At 48.0% G+C, this 16,571-nt stretch overlaps 1 protein-coding gene across 2 annotated transcripts in view; it reads right to left on the minus strand.

The window, feature by feature from the left end:
* Positions 1-16,571, minus strand: part of fam184ab (family with sequence similarity 184 member Ab) — a 151,162-nt gene that overhangs the window by 65,608 nt on the left and 68,983 nt on the right. For both annotated transcript variants that reach the window (XM_062551500.1, XM_062551501.1), the window contains exons 5-7: positions 15,349-15,530; positions 10,398-10,583; positions 1,951-2,073 (exon numbers count right to left, since the gene is read on the minus strand). In XM_062551500.1, the coding sequence (XP_062407484.1) occupies positions 1,951-2,073; positions 10,398-10,583; positions 15,349-15,530 (491 nt within the window). The remainder of the gene's footprint in view (positions 1-1,950; positions 2,074-10,397; positions 10,584-15,348; positions 15,531-16,571) is intronic.

Raw genomic sequence — 16,571 nt, forward strand, 5'->3', positions numbered from 1 at the left:
TTTGGCAGAAAGGCCAAAAATGGCATGGAGTGAGAACGAGGCAAGTAGAGGAACAGTGAAGAAACTAAATAAAAAAAGAACAATAAATGGACGGAAGAGGGAGAGAAAAAGAACAGAGAGAGAAAGAAAGAAAGAGAGCGAGAAAGAGAGAGAGAGAACAAAACGAGTCAGAAACGAAAGAAGTAAAAATTAGAATCAAATGATGGATGATGATATCAGAGCAGGAAGTTGGAATAGAAACACCGCGGCAGAGGATGAGTAATGATGGAGATAGATAGCAGAGAAAAGGAGAGAGGGATGTCAGAGAGAAGCAGGGGAGGAATAAAAGATGAAAGGAAAATCACAGCAGAAGAGAGAGAGAGAGAGAGAGAGAGAGAGAGAGAGGAAATGAATTGGCGCAAAGTAGAAAAACAGGAGAAAAATGTCATTCATTATCTAGCATGGGCCTTAGGGGATGCTCGCAAGCATTTTTATGCTTTACAAATCAGCGCGTGATGTCAAGAGGATCTCACATATTGGAAAGCTTGTATAGGCTTGTACAGGATCTGAGAAAGCCCTCCTCTACACTGACCCAACTATTACAAGCCAGTCTTACAAAGATCTTACAGAAATCTCACATTGATCTTGCAGTGATCCACCCACAGCCTACTCAACTCGGTTGTTCACTTTTTTTCCACTCTCTCTCTCTCTTTCACACTCTCTCTCTCTCTCACACACACACACACACACACACACAGACACACACACTAACGCACGCACACACACACACACACACACACACACACACACACACACACACAAACGCACAGACGCACACACGCACACACACACACACACACACACACACACACACACACACACACACACTAATGAAAAAAGGACCTCACTACATCAGACAACCATTAGAGTCTGGTCTCACTCAGCCAATTGGTTTCATTTAGCGGAGGCCAAGGAGCAGCTTCATCAGCGCCACCGCAGAGTAAAGCCAGCAGCCAGTGGACCGGCCAGCGCTGCTCTGGTGTAATGGAGCCGGTGGGCCGAATGGGCCCAGATTCCTCACAGGGGGTTCCTGGCTGGTAATGACCAAGCACTGAACATTTTGCCGCAGACATTTTGGGCCTCTGGTTTGCAGCATACGATCAGGCCTAAACATACCCACATACACACACACACGCACACGCACACGCACACACACACACACACGCACACGCACGCACGCACGCACACACGCGCGCACGCACGCACGCACGCACACACGCACATGCTCTACACACACACACGCACACACACACAGACACACACATATGCACCCGCACGCACGCACACACATGCACACGCGCGCCGCCCGCACATACACAATGACCAGGGTCATCTGGCCTTATATTGACCATGGGGCTGAAGGGAATAATAAGAGCACAGTAGTTACCTGGTAATATTCCTTAATTAGACTGAGGAGCACAGGGGAGTGTGGTTGTGCAGATGTACGAGTCTCAAGGCCTAGCATGGGTTTGAATGGGCTTTAACCATGTCTCTTTAACCTTGTCGTGAGTGTTGCCGTGAGTGTATGCCAGAGAGTGAGAGAAAGAGAGAGAGACAGACAGATAGAGTGTTTTGCACAGAGAGAGAAAGAACCATGCCAATAAAGCCCATTGAATTAAATTGAGAGGAAGAGAGAAAGAGAGAGAGAGAGAGAGAGAGAAGAGAGAGAGAACCATGGCAATAAACCACATTTGGAATTGAATTGAGAGACCGAGAGAAATAGAACGAGAGACAGATAGAGAGAAAGATAGAGAAAGAGAGAAAAAGAAAGAGAGGGAGAGATAGTTAGAGATAGAACCATGCCAATAAAGCACATTGAATTGAATAGAGAGAACGACAGAAAGAGAGAGAGAGAGAGAGAAAGAGAGAGAGAGAGAAAGAAAGGAGTAGTACCACAGTAGCATTTCTCACCTCACAGGTGGCCATCTCCAGCTTGGTGCTGAGCTCCTGCCTGATGCTGTCCAGCTGCTCCCGCAGGCAGTTCTTCTGCTCCTCCAATGCCTGTCGCTCCTGCTCAAACTTCTGCTCCATTTCCTGGAAACGCACCAATCAGAGCACAGATTTCACTCTGGGGGGGCGGGAGGAAACCGCTTCACCTTTCACCCAGTAATATTCACAGCTTCGGCGGAGTCACAACCAATTGCACCAGACACCAAGGGACTTTATGGCTGAGACTGCACAGATCAATATCAATGCAATCACCATTCAACTGATACTGCAAAACTGTATTTGAATTGCCTCTGGGTCGCCAGTAGGAGCATCTCCATATTGATTGTCTCTGGGTATAAATAAAGGCCTTTTCAGAACGACACGTGAATGCATAATTCGTGCGGCTCATCTGAGCGTGAGCTGTTTTCCGCCGTCTAATTAACGGCCGTGTCGACACACGCGTGCGCGCGTGTGTGTGTGTGTGTGTGTGTGTGTGTGTGTGTGTCGACGTTGGTTCATGACGAGATGAGAACTGTCAGGCGCAAATAGAGCTGAGCGCTGCTGTTGTTGTTGAGTGGAGAGGGTGGAGGGCACGCGCTACTCCTTCACGTGTTGTGGAGGGGGAGGAGGTGGTGCCGCTGTTGTGGAGGACCTGTGTGGTGGAGGAGGAGGTGGTGGTGCTGTTGTGGAGGACCTGTGTGCTGGGGGAGGTGGTGCCGCTGTTGTGGAGGACCTGTGTGGTGGAGGAGGAGGTGGTGGTGCTGTTGTGGAGGACCTGTGTGCTGGGGGAGGTGGTGCTGCTGTTGTGGAGGACCTGTGTGGTGGAGGAGGAGGTGGTGCTGCTGTTGTGGAGGACCTGTGTGGAGGAGGAGGAGGTGGTGGTGCTGTTGCTGCGGTGAATGAAATGTTGGCGTCTTTTCCCCAGTGTGAAGATTAGAGCGCTGCTCTTCAACTACGGGTGGGGGGTGTGGAATCAGAGCGCACGTGACGAACAGGCGAGGTCAGAGCTACGGATTCGCCCGCTTTGACATTTTCCCGTACGGGAGAGAGACGAGAGGGAGAGAATGTCAACCGAGCCATCTCCCACACGGGAGATATTTATGTCACTGGAGGAGAGGCAAGCACGCCCACATACAATATACACACATATGGCCAGAAGCGTAGACACACACACACACACACACACACACACACACACACATCCCTCTCAGGAAATGTGGACCTTTCCATGGCACACTAACACTAATTAACGATCCTGACCTGTGTCTTTGCACCAGCCCACTCCAAAGCTACTAAGTCAGAGCACGCCGTGATGCTTGCGCAATAAAAATACTTTATTTATACAGCGTATGGAAAACACACACCGAACAGCAGATGATCATGAAATATACAGAAGCAGTGGGTCTATTCATGTCTGAGCGTACATCAAACCTCCATGATGGAGTATAGACAGCAGGCTCTCCAGCAGTGCATGACCGCGCTGGGAAAGTCAAGAGTTTACAAACTCACTCTGATGCAATCACCAATTAAAAATGCATTCCTTACATTTCCCTAAAACCTCAAATGAGTGTGAAAGCCAACATCAAGCTGAGAAACTCTCACTCTTTAACACACTAACCATAAATGAATCATTCCTGGACTGGTACTTTCAGTCTTTTTTTTTTGTGATTATGCTTTTTTATTTTCGGCTCTTGAAGTCTTGACAGCAGTGGAGACTTCAAGAGCCATTTGTTACAGTCCCCATCTGATGTGCATGGCACCTGTGTCAGATCATGGACCAGATTGGCCTCTACATGTATTGTCCATCACTGTCAGGGAGGTCAACAAACACACTCTTATATATACGCATACCACTTAGTCATCATAGAGAGCCTATGAAATGCAGGCTACAGCCAGGCCATAATGCACTTAACAGTCAAGGTACTTAAGCAGTTTGTGTGTGTGTGTGTGTGTGTGTGTGTGTGTGTGTGTGTGTGTGTGTGTGTGTGTGTGTGCTATATGCATCTATAAATGAGCAGGACTTGTCAGCAGGAGAGGCACTAAAGTTCTGGGATGAATCATTCATGGGCGTGGCCTCTGTGCCCTGGCGAGGGTGAGCGGGCGGCACGCGCCACGTGTTGCGCCTGGCACGCGCACCACGTTTACCGCGCCAGGCTTTTTCCAGCGCACAGATATGCAAATGCCACCTCCTTCTAATTTTGATGAGAGCGAGCTCTGTAACCGTGCCGACAGGCCTACACCCCCCCCCCCCACACACACCCACACACACACACTCCCCGCCACACACACACATACACACACCCAGCGCTGTGTCTTAATTCCTTGAAGAAGATGAACCTGTAATCGTTCCTGTTACGGTTCACTTCATGGCAGGCATTGCATCCCTTGATCTCTGGAGATCCTATTTCCAGGTAATAGCTTTGGAATAAACACAGCGCTCTTGCCAGAGACACGGGGGCAGCAGGGTCTCTACAGCGAGACTCCGGTCCCCACTGGAAGGAAGGATTTATCCCCCAGATTCTCCGAAGCGGCCCTCTACGCAGAGACAACGCTGAGACAACGCTTGTCCAACCCAATGACCGTCTTCCTGATTCTGGGCTGGCTGCGGCGTCAACAGGGGGGAAAAAACACAGAGAGGTCCTTGGCAAGGTTTCCAACAACTTCAGCCAGAATGAGTCAGCTGGAATGCTTATAGAGAAGGACAGAAAGGCAACACTACTACACTGTCTGTCTCTCTGTGTGTGTGTGTGTGTGTGTGTGTGTGTGTGTGTGTGTGTTTGTGTGTGTGTGTTTGTGTGTGTGTGTGTGTGTGTGTGTGGAGAAGAGGGGATAGCCTGCAGACTTGTCTGAAAGAGGACGTCAGACGTCAGCGATGGCGTCACAGTCTTTTTATGACTCTGAGTCACGGCGTTGTCTATTTTACACGCTCTCTCTCTCTCACACACACACACACACACAATTTTGGAGTCTTATTTTATTATTTACAAGCCTTGAATTTTTCACTCCACTCCTCCTCAGTTGGCACTCTCTTGCCTCCCTCTATTCTCCCCCACTGTCTTCTCTGCTCTCTTCTCCTCTCTCCCCAGCACCTCCATGATCCCTCTTTTCTTCATCTGATACGCGTTCAAGAGAGGCAAACCAACGCAAACGTTTGCAAACAAGTTTTCAGTTTCTTTTCCGTTTTGTCTGTTTGCTTGGAGTTCAGTGCGAGCATTTGCAAACACACACAGAGGGTCTGGGGAGGCAGTTCTATGTGAACAAACATGGACGCCTGAGGGTTAAATCAAGCAATTTGGGAAGTTTACACAAAAAAATGCTCAAATCTAAAAGTTCAAACAAAGTGCATTCTCCTCAAAGGAGCATCTGTTTGTGTGCACCTTTGTCTCTCGTTCCCAGTGCACAGTCTTCCTCCTCAGCTTTTGTTCACTTCTCCTCCTCTCCTGTCATCTACTCTCCTCTCCTCTCTCATCCTCTCATGTCTCCACCTTTCTGACTTCTCCTCCTTTCAATTTCTCCCCTCCCTCCCTCCCTCTCTCTCTCTCTCTTCCTCCCTCCATAGCCACCATTCCTCCTCTTCTCACAGAATGTGTCAATCTCCTCTCCACTTTCTTCTCGTTTCCATCAAACCATCACTTTCATCTCCTGTGGGCTCCACCCCTCCTTTCATCTCCCATCATCCTCCCCTTTCTTCACCTCTCCAGTCATCCTTCACTCCACATCTCTCTTCCCTCCTCCACACTTAAAAACATCGCACATTTACACACGTACACACGCTCACACACACACGTCACGTACGCACAAACACCCTGTCCGACAGGCATATGTCATGCCAACCTTTTTTTGGTGATGTCATTAACACCGCTAGTGTTACTCCTCACAACTACTCTCTCACAGCTGTGAATCTCACACTCTTATGCAAGACATATTACTACACAACACACAGACACACACACACACGCACACACTGTTTTTGGTGTTTTAAGCCTTCAACATTGTCTTCAAGGCAGCACTGCCTAGAAGGCGCGAGGGTTAGGCATGGGTGAAGGTTAGAATTAGGGTTAGGACTAGGTGCCTTTAAGTCGACGGTGGCAGTGTTGCCTGGAAGACGACGTTGAGGTCTTTAAACACCGTTGGAGATGTACATATGTGCAAACATTGCTTATTTCCTACTCAGACACGTGCAAATATGTATATAAACAGGCACCACAGATACAGCAACATGCAGAGTGTTTTGATAAACGCGTTATTGCCGTTTTTCTGTAGACTGATGGCACTACCCGTGAGAATGCCACCCACACCAAAATCAAAAAGCGCTCCAGCTCGCTCAACCTCGAGTCAGTGGCTTCAGACAGAAATCCATTACGTCTCCGCGTGTCTACTCTCCCGAGCTCCCGGCCAACTATCTCGTCTCCATGTCTCCGCTGATATTCAATCGCCCAAAAAGATTAAGTAGCGTTTTGATAAGAGTTTAAAAAGAAACGGAGAACTGGAGAGTGATGTGTCAAGTTTTTTTTTTTTTTTGGCTGGCTCACACAGCACCAAGACGAAAGAGAGAGTGAGTGATAGAGAGAGAAAGAGACAGAGAGAGATATGACGAGAGAGAGAAATAGAGAGAAAAGAGAGAGAGAGAGAGAGAGAGAGAGAGAGAGAGAGAGAGAGAGATGCCAGATTGTGTTTTGGCTGAGTCAATCGAGCACGTCTTTGTGTTGGTCCATTACATATGTTTTCTGCTGATGATATCAAAACAGACGGTTGAGCGAGGGCCGCGGCGCTAGCTGGACGCTAGCTGGACGCTAGCTGGTTATGAGTGGCGGCATGTGCAATAGAGTCAGGCTGGGCTCTGCACTCTGCAGGCGCACCACTTCAAATCAATAAGGAAGGTGCCCGTCAGCCAGAGAACACATATTGCACAGGGACAGGGGGAACGGTGGTAAATCACAGTGTGAGGTGTGTGTGTGTGTGTGTGTGTGTGTGTGTATGTGTATGTGTGTGTGAGAGAGAGATCTACAGATACAGTAGATAGAGAGATTGTATGTGTCTGTGTGTCTGTGTGTATGGGCAGATGTCTGTGTGTGTCTTTCAGCGTCTGTATGTGAGTGTGTGTGTGTGGGAGAGGTACAGAGAGAGACAGATTGTGTCTATGTGTCTGTGTGTATGGGCAAATGTCTGTGTGTGTCTTTCTGTGTGTGTGTGTGTGTGTGTGTGTGTGTGTGTGTGTGTGTGTGTGAGAGAGAGAGATGGGTATATACAGAGAGAGAAAGAGATTATACTGTATGTGTCTGTGTGGCTGTGTGTATGGACAAATGTCTGTGTGTCTTTCAGTGTCTGTATGTGAGTGTGAGTGTGTGTGTGTGTGTGTGTGTGTGTGTGTGAGAGAGAGATACAGAGAGAGAGATCGTATGTGTCTGTGTGGCTGTGTGTATGGACAGGTGTCTGTGTGTGTCTTTCAGTGTCTGTATGTGAGTGTGTGTGTGTGTGTGTGTGTGTGTGTGTGTGTGTGTGTGTGTGTGTGTGTGTGAGAGAGATACAGAGAGAGAGAGATTATATGTGTCTGTGTGGCTGTGTCTGTGTGTCTTTCAGTGTCTATACGTGAGTGTGTGTGTGTGTGTGTGTGACACAGAGAGAGAGATGTGTGTGTGTGAGGGAGCTGCTGTAGTTCATCCTTTGCCGGTGAGATGAATGTTCATCGCTGTGGTTAATGAGGCGTGAGTGTGAGTCCGGATAAAACGCGGCTGGAGTCTCTCCACCAGGAGTAAGTACCACACACACACACGCACACACGCACACACACAAACGTATGCATGCACGCGCGCAGTCACACACACACACACACACACAAACACACACACACGCATGCATGCACGCACGCAGTCCCACACACACACGCAGTCACACAATGTACACCCTCTCCTCCCCCATGCTTTTCGTCCGACTTGTACACTTGTCAACATACGCAGATACAAAGACACGACACGTACCGATTCAAATCTCAGTAGAGATATGAGTGATGCTATCACACGTAAACAAGCTCAATGTGTGTGTGTGTGTGTGTGTGTGTGTGTGTGTGTGTGTGTTAGCTTATTTCCGTCTAAGGGAAAGGTGGTGCAGACCTACGCAACACACACTGCCTAAGGGAGGTGTGGGCATTAGACAGATGTCCTTACACACATGCGAACACAAACAGTGTGACAGAGAGAGAGAGACACACGCACACACACACGCACATGCGCACACACACAGATGAGATATAAAAGGAAAAGGAGCCCGAACATATTCTCTCACACACACACACACACACACACACACACACACACACACACACACACACACACACGTGAACAAACAGACGGCGCGTCCACATGGGACACTTGTGACAGTGAGATGACAGGCAGCATGATACGCATCGCTGAAGCCTGGAATTTGGTGCTGTTTACGCTGACAGCCTCTGAAGGAGAGAGGAATGACACAGACACAGTGTGTGAAAGAGTGACAGAGCGAGAGAGGGAGAGAGAGAGAGATAGAGAGAGAGAGAGAACAGTGTTTCTCCTTTGTTATCAGTTTGGTGCTATTAACAAGCAGGTTGTGATGGATTGGCAACTGTGCGGTTATGACAAATGTGGTGATGAGATGACCAGTGTTTCTCCCCCACTTCTCTCTCTCTTTCACACATGCTGTATGTTCCCCCCCCCCTCCCACCTTTAGCACTCTCCCCAACACAAACACAGACACTTACCATGTAGATCACACTCGCAATGTATCTCACACATGGGCAGAAACGCACACACCGAGACACACACGCACACATACACACACACACACACACACACACACACACACACACACACACATATTCTCTCTCTCTCTCTCTGTCTAGTCCTCTTGGTTTTAGTCCTTTAGTTTGACGTGTCCAACCCGGCCTGATTGACATTCCGCGGGCTTCTGTGCCGACTCCTTCTCCTCACGGATGCGGAGCCTACAGTACCTGCTGCTTGGCCTCTCGCTCCGCGCTCCACGCTCACCCCCCACCACCCCCCGTCCCGCCCCGATACGCTCCGCTCCCCGGCGACCCCTCGCTATCGCTGCAGCGTTACGGGGGAAAACGTGGGCAGAATCCCAGCCAGCTGTGGTAGACAGGTGGAGCGGCACACCTGCAGCTGGGGCCGCACTCTACAGGCAGGCGGCGCGGGGGGAGACGTGCGTAACACGCACACAAACACAGAGGTGTCCGTGCGAATGCTGAACACCGGGCGGAGAGAGATTCGAACGTACCGCTGAGTACAAGGCAAGACTCGAAAGGTGCCTTCCTGTATAGGTGCTGACATCTTGCTTTGTGACAAATTCCTTGGCACGTATTGCACAGCCTTGAGAAAGTGAAAGTGGTTGACTCTATCATTAAACTCGGTGGAGTGTATCCTTATCTGTTTATACAGTAAGACCTCTATGGCTAGAGAGCGCTGGGAGATGTATATCGATCTAGAAACACAATGGAGCGCATGCTGATGTTAGTCCAACTGTGGACAGCATAGCCTACAGTACAACGCACACTCATTTTTGAGCGTAGTGAGGGGGTAATGCCATAATGGATACACTAATATTTATAAAGCATAGCTCCCGGAAGTATACTTTTAGCTGTGTAAGATTCAATGTGCACATTCAGTACTCATTATGCATGCTGAAGTTGAAGTAGTGCAATGAGTTACATATTAATTTTGAGTACATTGCAGTCATACCCTTATATAAGTGTCTATATTGCAGTTTTTTGAGTGTCAGAACAGAAGTTCTTGAAGAATTCCTTGCAGTTCATATGCAGGACAGGAGTGCAGTGTTTTGGACGAGAGGAAATTGCATGGCACTGCACTTTACCGCAGAAATGCAGCATTTTGGATATGATACTGCATTTTACTGCATTGAACAGCAGTTATTGTTTTGTAAGGGAGATTACATATATTAAAATATAAATATGATATATTTCATACATTTACTCCTACAGTAGTTAGTGTGCATATTCCTATGCTTTGAGTAGAGTAGAACAGCTAGAGTGCATACTCCTATGCTTTGAGTAGTTGGTGTGCATACTCCTAGAGTACAGTAGTTAGTGTGCATACTCCTATGCTTTGAGTAGTTAGTGTGCATACTCCTAGAGTACAGTAGTTAGTGTGCATACTCCTATGCTTTGAGTAGTTAGTGTGCATACTAGAGTACAGTAGTTAGTGTGCATACTCCTATACCTTAAGTAGTTAGTATGCATACTCCTATACTTCGAGTAGTTAGTATGCATACTTCGATGCTTTGAGTAGTTAGTGTGCATACTCCTAGGGTACAGTAGTTAGTATGCATACTCATACAGTACAGTAGTTAGTGTGCATACTCCGATGCTAGAGTAGTTAGTGTGCATACTCCGCTGCTAGAGTAGAGTAGTGTCCACTCACGGCCAGCAGGCGGTTCTTCTCCTTCTCGGCGGTGCTCTGGGTGCTCTCGAGCGCGGCGCGGTGCTTCTTGGAGATCTCCTCCAGCGCACGGCTCTGGGACTCCTTGAAGTGGCCCGCGTCCTCCTCGTATTTGGCACGCATGTTCATCATCTCCTTCTCGTACGACTGCTTCTCCTCGCGCAGCGCCTGAGGGAAACACACACATGGACTATTATTCATTATGATACATCACCATTTCTCTCACAGTTTTGCCTAGTGCTGCCAAGTGTTTTTGATGTGGCTATGAGTGTTACATGAGTGAAGACCAACATTGGTTGAAACGTTGTAGTGTAAATAAAACACTTCGGAAGCAGCAGCAACAGTGAGTGGGTACTTTTTCATTTTTATGGATCTATTTTACCCTGCACCTGCAAAAAGATGTGCGTGCACTCTCTGCAACTGTGAGTGTTACACAGATGTGTGAGAAACCTCCTTAAAAACCTGCCAAAAAACAGTTCTGAAAACAATATATATACATATTGTGTCCTTTGAAAGTACAGAAGGCAGAGAGGGTCATTCCCAAGGCACCATCAGGAATGTGTGTGTGTGTGTGTGTGTGTGTGTGTGTGTGTGTGTGTGTGTGTGTGTGTGTGTGTGTGTCAGGTTCCCACTCAGCATCAGGAGTAGTGAAAATGGCTGCTGAGCTTTAACTGCAGTCTCACACAGTCCTGTAACTCAAAAAACTGTTTAAATCACGATTCGCTGTAGCTAGCCTATTCCCCAAAGGCTCCCGCGGATGAATTAAAAAATGCCGGCGTGCTTTCGAGCAGCGGGGGAGCTCCCCCATTCAGCTCCCGTGAAAGCGCGGCGTGGCGTCCCCGCGCCCGGTTCATTTTCGTCAGATGAGGCGCTCGATTAGCCGCTACCGCCGCGCCGCGGCGCGGCACTGCGCTAATCTTATCTACAGAGAGCCGGTACGGCTGCAGCCCACCTGATACAGCTAATGAGGCGTTTGAAGACGGAGATCAGGTGAAGCAATTAATGGAGTGAGGAATATGTGGAATAAAAAAAAAAAAGCATCCGTAAAAAGTTGATGATTAGAAAGCTAATAAGCTTGACCAAAGAGAGAGAGAGAACTACTTCGGTCTGTAGAAGCACGGTGCACAGACACCACTGCTTCTTTGTGTTGCATGGCATGTTATATAAGTGTACACAGAAAAAAACGTTGCTGACTAAACTAAACAACAACAAAAAAAAGCATTCAGAGGACTAATCTGAATACTTCATTAGAATGTAAAGGTCAGGTGTGAGGAAGGCTGCTACAAAATGTTAGTGTTTATACATGCGAGGTGTGTGTGTGTGTGTGTGTGTGTGTGTGTGTGTGTGTGTGTGTGTGTGTGCGCGCGCATGTATGCATTGTAGAGAGAGCGTGCCACAGCATCACCAATCACAGCTCTCCACTCCCCCTTCGCCGTGCTCCACTGTGAGCGGCCCGGCGCGACCTTCCGCTGTTTCTAAGCAGCCACACACACAAGCTTGAGGCTTGTTTTCACCCGCAATACGCTCAGCAGACTGATCTGCGGCCCCCACTTCATCTACTGTCTCAACAAGAAACTGACAGCATGGAAAAGCCACAGCCAAAACAAACATGTCAACAACTACAACAACAACAAGATATTACTCAGTCGCTGACCAGACCAGGACAGAGAGATAAGTGAGAACCCACGGACTGAACTGGACCACTACTGCGTCTCCATCGCCCTCTTTCTCGCTCTCTCTTTCTCTCCCTTTCCCTCTCTCCATCGCCCTCTTTCACGCTCTCTCTTTCTCTACCTTTCCCTCTCTCCATCTCCCTCTTTCTCTCTCTCCCTGTCTCTCCCTCTCTCCATCTCCATCTTTCTCTCTCTTCCTCTCTCTCTCTCCCCCTCTCTCTCTCTCTCTCTCTGTGCCTGCATTTTGCAGAGCGTTGTCATGGCAACCTGCTACTCAAGGACAGGCGCGCAGGCAAGAATGCCCTTCCTCTCGCGTGTTGAATGGGGAGAAAGTGGGGAAACTCAGACAACTGTGGACGCGGGAGAGGAGGAGAAAAGCAGAGAGAGTTTGTGTGAGTGAGGTGAGAGGGAGAAAAAGAACGAAAGAAAGAGAGAGAGAGAGAGAGAGAGAGAGAGAGAGAGAGAGAGAGAGAGAGAGAGAGAGAGAGAGAGAGAGAGAGAGAGGGGAATAATAAGCAGACATTTTTTTTTTCACGATTTGAGTGTTCCAGGGAATGAGAGCGTAAGGAAAGCCAGAAAAAAGAGCGAAAGAGCTGAAAGCGCCAAACGCCTCGCGGTCCAATGGGACACATGAGTGAGATCAGAGATGAAGCTCCTGAGTCTGGCGAGAGAGCGCGCCGCAGAGAGACAGACAGTCGGGGGGCTCGGACACGGATCACGGATGGCACCGGACAGATGGGACTCCTGACATTATCCGTCTGCTTTTAAAGGACATCGGCTCTGGCCGTGACAGCGGACACCTTTAGGCAATACACTCCCAACAACACAACCTTTCCTGCCGAGAGAAAACTACATTACCAATGACATTTGCATCTAGATTCCATGATTAAGTTAGCAGTGTCTTTGTGTCTGCCGCCGTCTTCGTAATGAGCCGGAAAACGTGTTTCGGACTGTTCTCCAGATGATGGCACTGTCAGGTGAATAGTTAACACATTTGCGATGATATAACAGTGGCGAGTGCGAGTGGCTGTGCTTGTGAGTTTCGCAGAGACCTTGTACTTATGAGTAGGTATGAGCCTGTGCGTGAAATAAAGAGTGGACGGATGTGCTTGTGAATACGCAGACCCTACGGACACAAGTAGAGACTAGGAAAGACGGGACTAGGAATGGAGAGACTAGGAAAGAGAGCCCTAGGAATAGAGAGACTAGGAACGGAAAGACTAGGAAAGAGAGCCCTAGGAATGAAGAGACTAGGAAAGAGAGCCCTAGGAATGAAGAGACTAGGAAAGAGAGCCCTAGGATTGGAGAGACTAGGAATGGAGAGACTAGGAAAGAGAGCCCTAGGAATGAAGAGACTAGGAAAGAGAGCCCTAGGATTGGAGAGACTAGGAATGGAGAGACTAGGAAAGAGAGCCCTAGGAATGAAGGGACTAGGAAAGAGAGCCCTTGGAATGGAGAGACTAGGAACGGAATGACTAGGAAAGAGAGCCCTAGGAATGAAGAGACTAGGAAAGAGAGCCCTAGGAATGGAGAGACTTGGAACGGAGAGACTAGGAATGGAGAGACTAGGAAAGAGAGCCCTAGGAATGGAGAGACTAGGAACGGAATGACTAGGAAAGAGAGCCCTAGGAATGGAGAGAATAGGAACGGAGAGACTAGGAAAGAGAGCCCTAGGAATGGAGAGACTAGGAACGGAGAGACTAGGAAAGAGAGCCCTAGGAATGAAGAGACTAGGAAAGAGAGCCCTAGGAATGGAGAGACTAGGAACGGAATGACTAGGAAAGAGAGCCCTAGGAATGGAGAGAATAGGAACGGAGAGACTAGGAAAGAGAGCCCTAGGAATGGAGAGACTAGGAACGGAGAGACTAGGAAAGAGAGCCCTAGGAATGGAGAGACTAGGAGAGAAGGCCGTAGGAATGGAGACACTAGGAAGGAGAGCCCTACGAAGAGAGAGAAAAGGGGGTGGGGGGGGAAGGGAGCGAAGGACCTTAACTCAGCTTTCAAAAATCTTCTTAGTGCGGAGGCACTCCCCGGTCCCATCCATAATTGAACGGCGAGTTGAGTCGGTGAGGTATCCAAAAAGCAGAGCGCCTTGTCAGGGACACGGAGGCCGCCTCTGAAAGCCTCAACATGCCTGAGCGAGGCCGATAATGCTATCTCAGTGGCAGAGTCGCACAAAACACACACACACACACACACACTCCACAGACCGGCCCGAGCACTGTGATATCTGTTTTAAAAAGGGCTATAAAAAGAGACGTCGTTTATAGATCGTCTTCCACAAGGGCCCGGTGTGGCGCTTGAGAAGTTCTTATTTTAAGATGCCAGAAGGTCCCCTTGAATTAAATATAGATGTCAAGGGCCATTGACAGTCAGTGCGAGTGGGAGGCTAATAAAGAAGTCTATATTTTTCTATTTTAGGGACTTTGTGAAACTGCCTGAAATATATATCACACAGAAAGTTATTGTGACTGTAGATGTAGGGATAAGTTACTGTAGATATCAGCTAATGTGTGTGTGTACGTGCATGTCTGTGAGTCATATGTATGCATATGCTTACAAAACTGTCACTGTAGGATTTGTTTAGGACTCTTCACTACTCAGCCATAGCCTTTCATTCACGCTGCTAAGGCAGTCTGGACACTAACACCCAAATTTTCACCTGATGTTGGTGACCAATCACAGAACATCCGAGAAGTTTCTGTTGCCTTCTTGCATTCGATGCCAAAGGATTTACACTGATGTCAATCTCAGCCCTTCGCGTTGCACCTTCGGCTTCAAATATTGATGCCAGGGGGCTTGGCATGCGTCTTCGTTCGACGAGTTGGGTATGAGACGGTGTTGGATGAGCTATGTGCATTTGATAGACATCCGTGGCGCCCAATGAACGGATCTGGGCATTTTTTCAAATACGAGAAAATGAACGTCTGGTTGCTAGACCACGTCTCATTTGAGAAGTGGTAGGCGCTAGTTCTATGGTGTTAGCTCTTCTAACTAATTTCACACAACTGCTACTGAGTATAATATAAAAATGAGACCTTTCCTGTACAACTTTTGAATGTGTAGAACACAAAATCAATGGTGCCTCTCTTGTGGGCAATAGCACATGGTGTGTTTGCACATTAGTATAGTCCAGACTGATTCTAAGGTGTGTGTGTGTGTGTGTGTGTGTGTGTGTGTGTGTGTGTGTATGAACTCCATACATCTCAGTCCAGAATGGTTCTATGGTGTGTGTGTGTGTGTGTGTGTGACCTCTGTACCTTCTCCAGGTTGACGATCTGGTTCTTCTGCCGGTCCTCCAGGGCCTGGCTCTTGTTCTGCAGGGCTCCCCTCTCCTCGTCCAGCCGCTGCACCTTGTCCTTCAGACGGCACTTCTCCGACTCCAGGTCCCTGATCGCCGCCTCGTGGGTCATCTGGGTGGCCTGCAGACTGCCAATCTGACCTGGACACACACACACACACACACACACACGCACACACACATGCACACACACACACACACACACACACACTGTCGTGACTCCTAGGCCCCACCCATGGAGCACCGAACGCATGCGTGAATTCGCGCCCACTTCGCTGCTTTTGCGTCAGCGCAAATCAGCCAGATGTGAGATGTCCTCTCAAGGAGAGACACCTGCCTTGAAACCTTGCTTAAAGAAAGTAACGTAACAGAAACCATATAGTACACTGTTGTCCCGCTAACCACTGTTGAATCAAGTGCGCCAGTTTGAATGAAAGAGAAGGAATGTGCGTAACTGTTGAAGAGTGTGTGTGATTAGGCCTATTTGAACAAATAGCTCCGAAAGACTGAAATGAATGCTTGGTGAAGAGCGTGTGAGACTGAAAGTTGTGAAGGCTGGATGAATGACGCTATACAATTCTTATCCAATAAACGACAGAATGAATGACTGAACACAATGTTATGCTATGAAAGTGCTGACTAATACAACATACCAGAAGTATTACGTTAGATATGGGGTTTTTGGAGAATAATGTGTGAAAATAAAAATGTATGAAAATCCTATTAAATGACTTACGTGCCTTCAATAAAGACATGCCTTTTCTTACCTGATTAAACAAACCACGACAATGTAACCAAATGCAATGAAATACTTATAATCCTGAATGTAACAAATTTACTCCCTGCGAACGCAAATGTGTACGATGTTTGTACGTAACCAACCAACATGTTTAAGTAGCCTAGACTGTTGAATGTAACCAAGTACTCTCAATAGAATGTAATATGCATGCTACATCTTAATGTGTAATGGCTGTTATCAAATGTAAACTGTTTGTGTGTTAAAATCTGTAAATGCCGATATTGAACGCATCTTTGTCTCAATTAGAATGTTCTCGTCAACACTGAATGTATGTAAAACTCCGCTCTGTAACCCGGAGATGTGTGCCTTTGACTGTCTAGAATGTTCTGAAGTAAGTTTAGTTTCCATCAAGTTCTGTGAAGAGGGCACCGCCCCAGGAATGT

The sequence above is a fragment of the Sardina pilchardus genome, chromosome 12 (assembly GCF_963854185.1).
Source record: "Sardina pilchardus chromosome 12, fSarPil1.1, whole genome shotgun sequence".
Taxonomy (NCBI): domain Eukaryota; kingdom Metazoa; phylum Chordata; class Actinopteri; order Clupeiformes; family Clupeidae; genus Sardina; species Sardina pilchardus.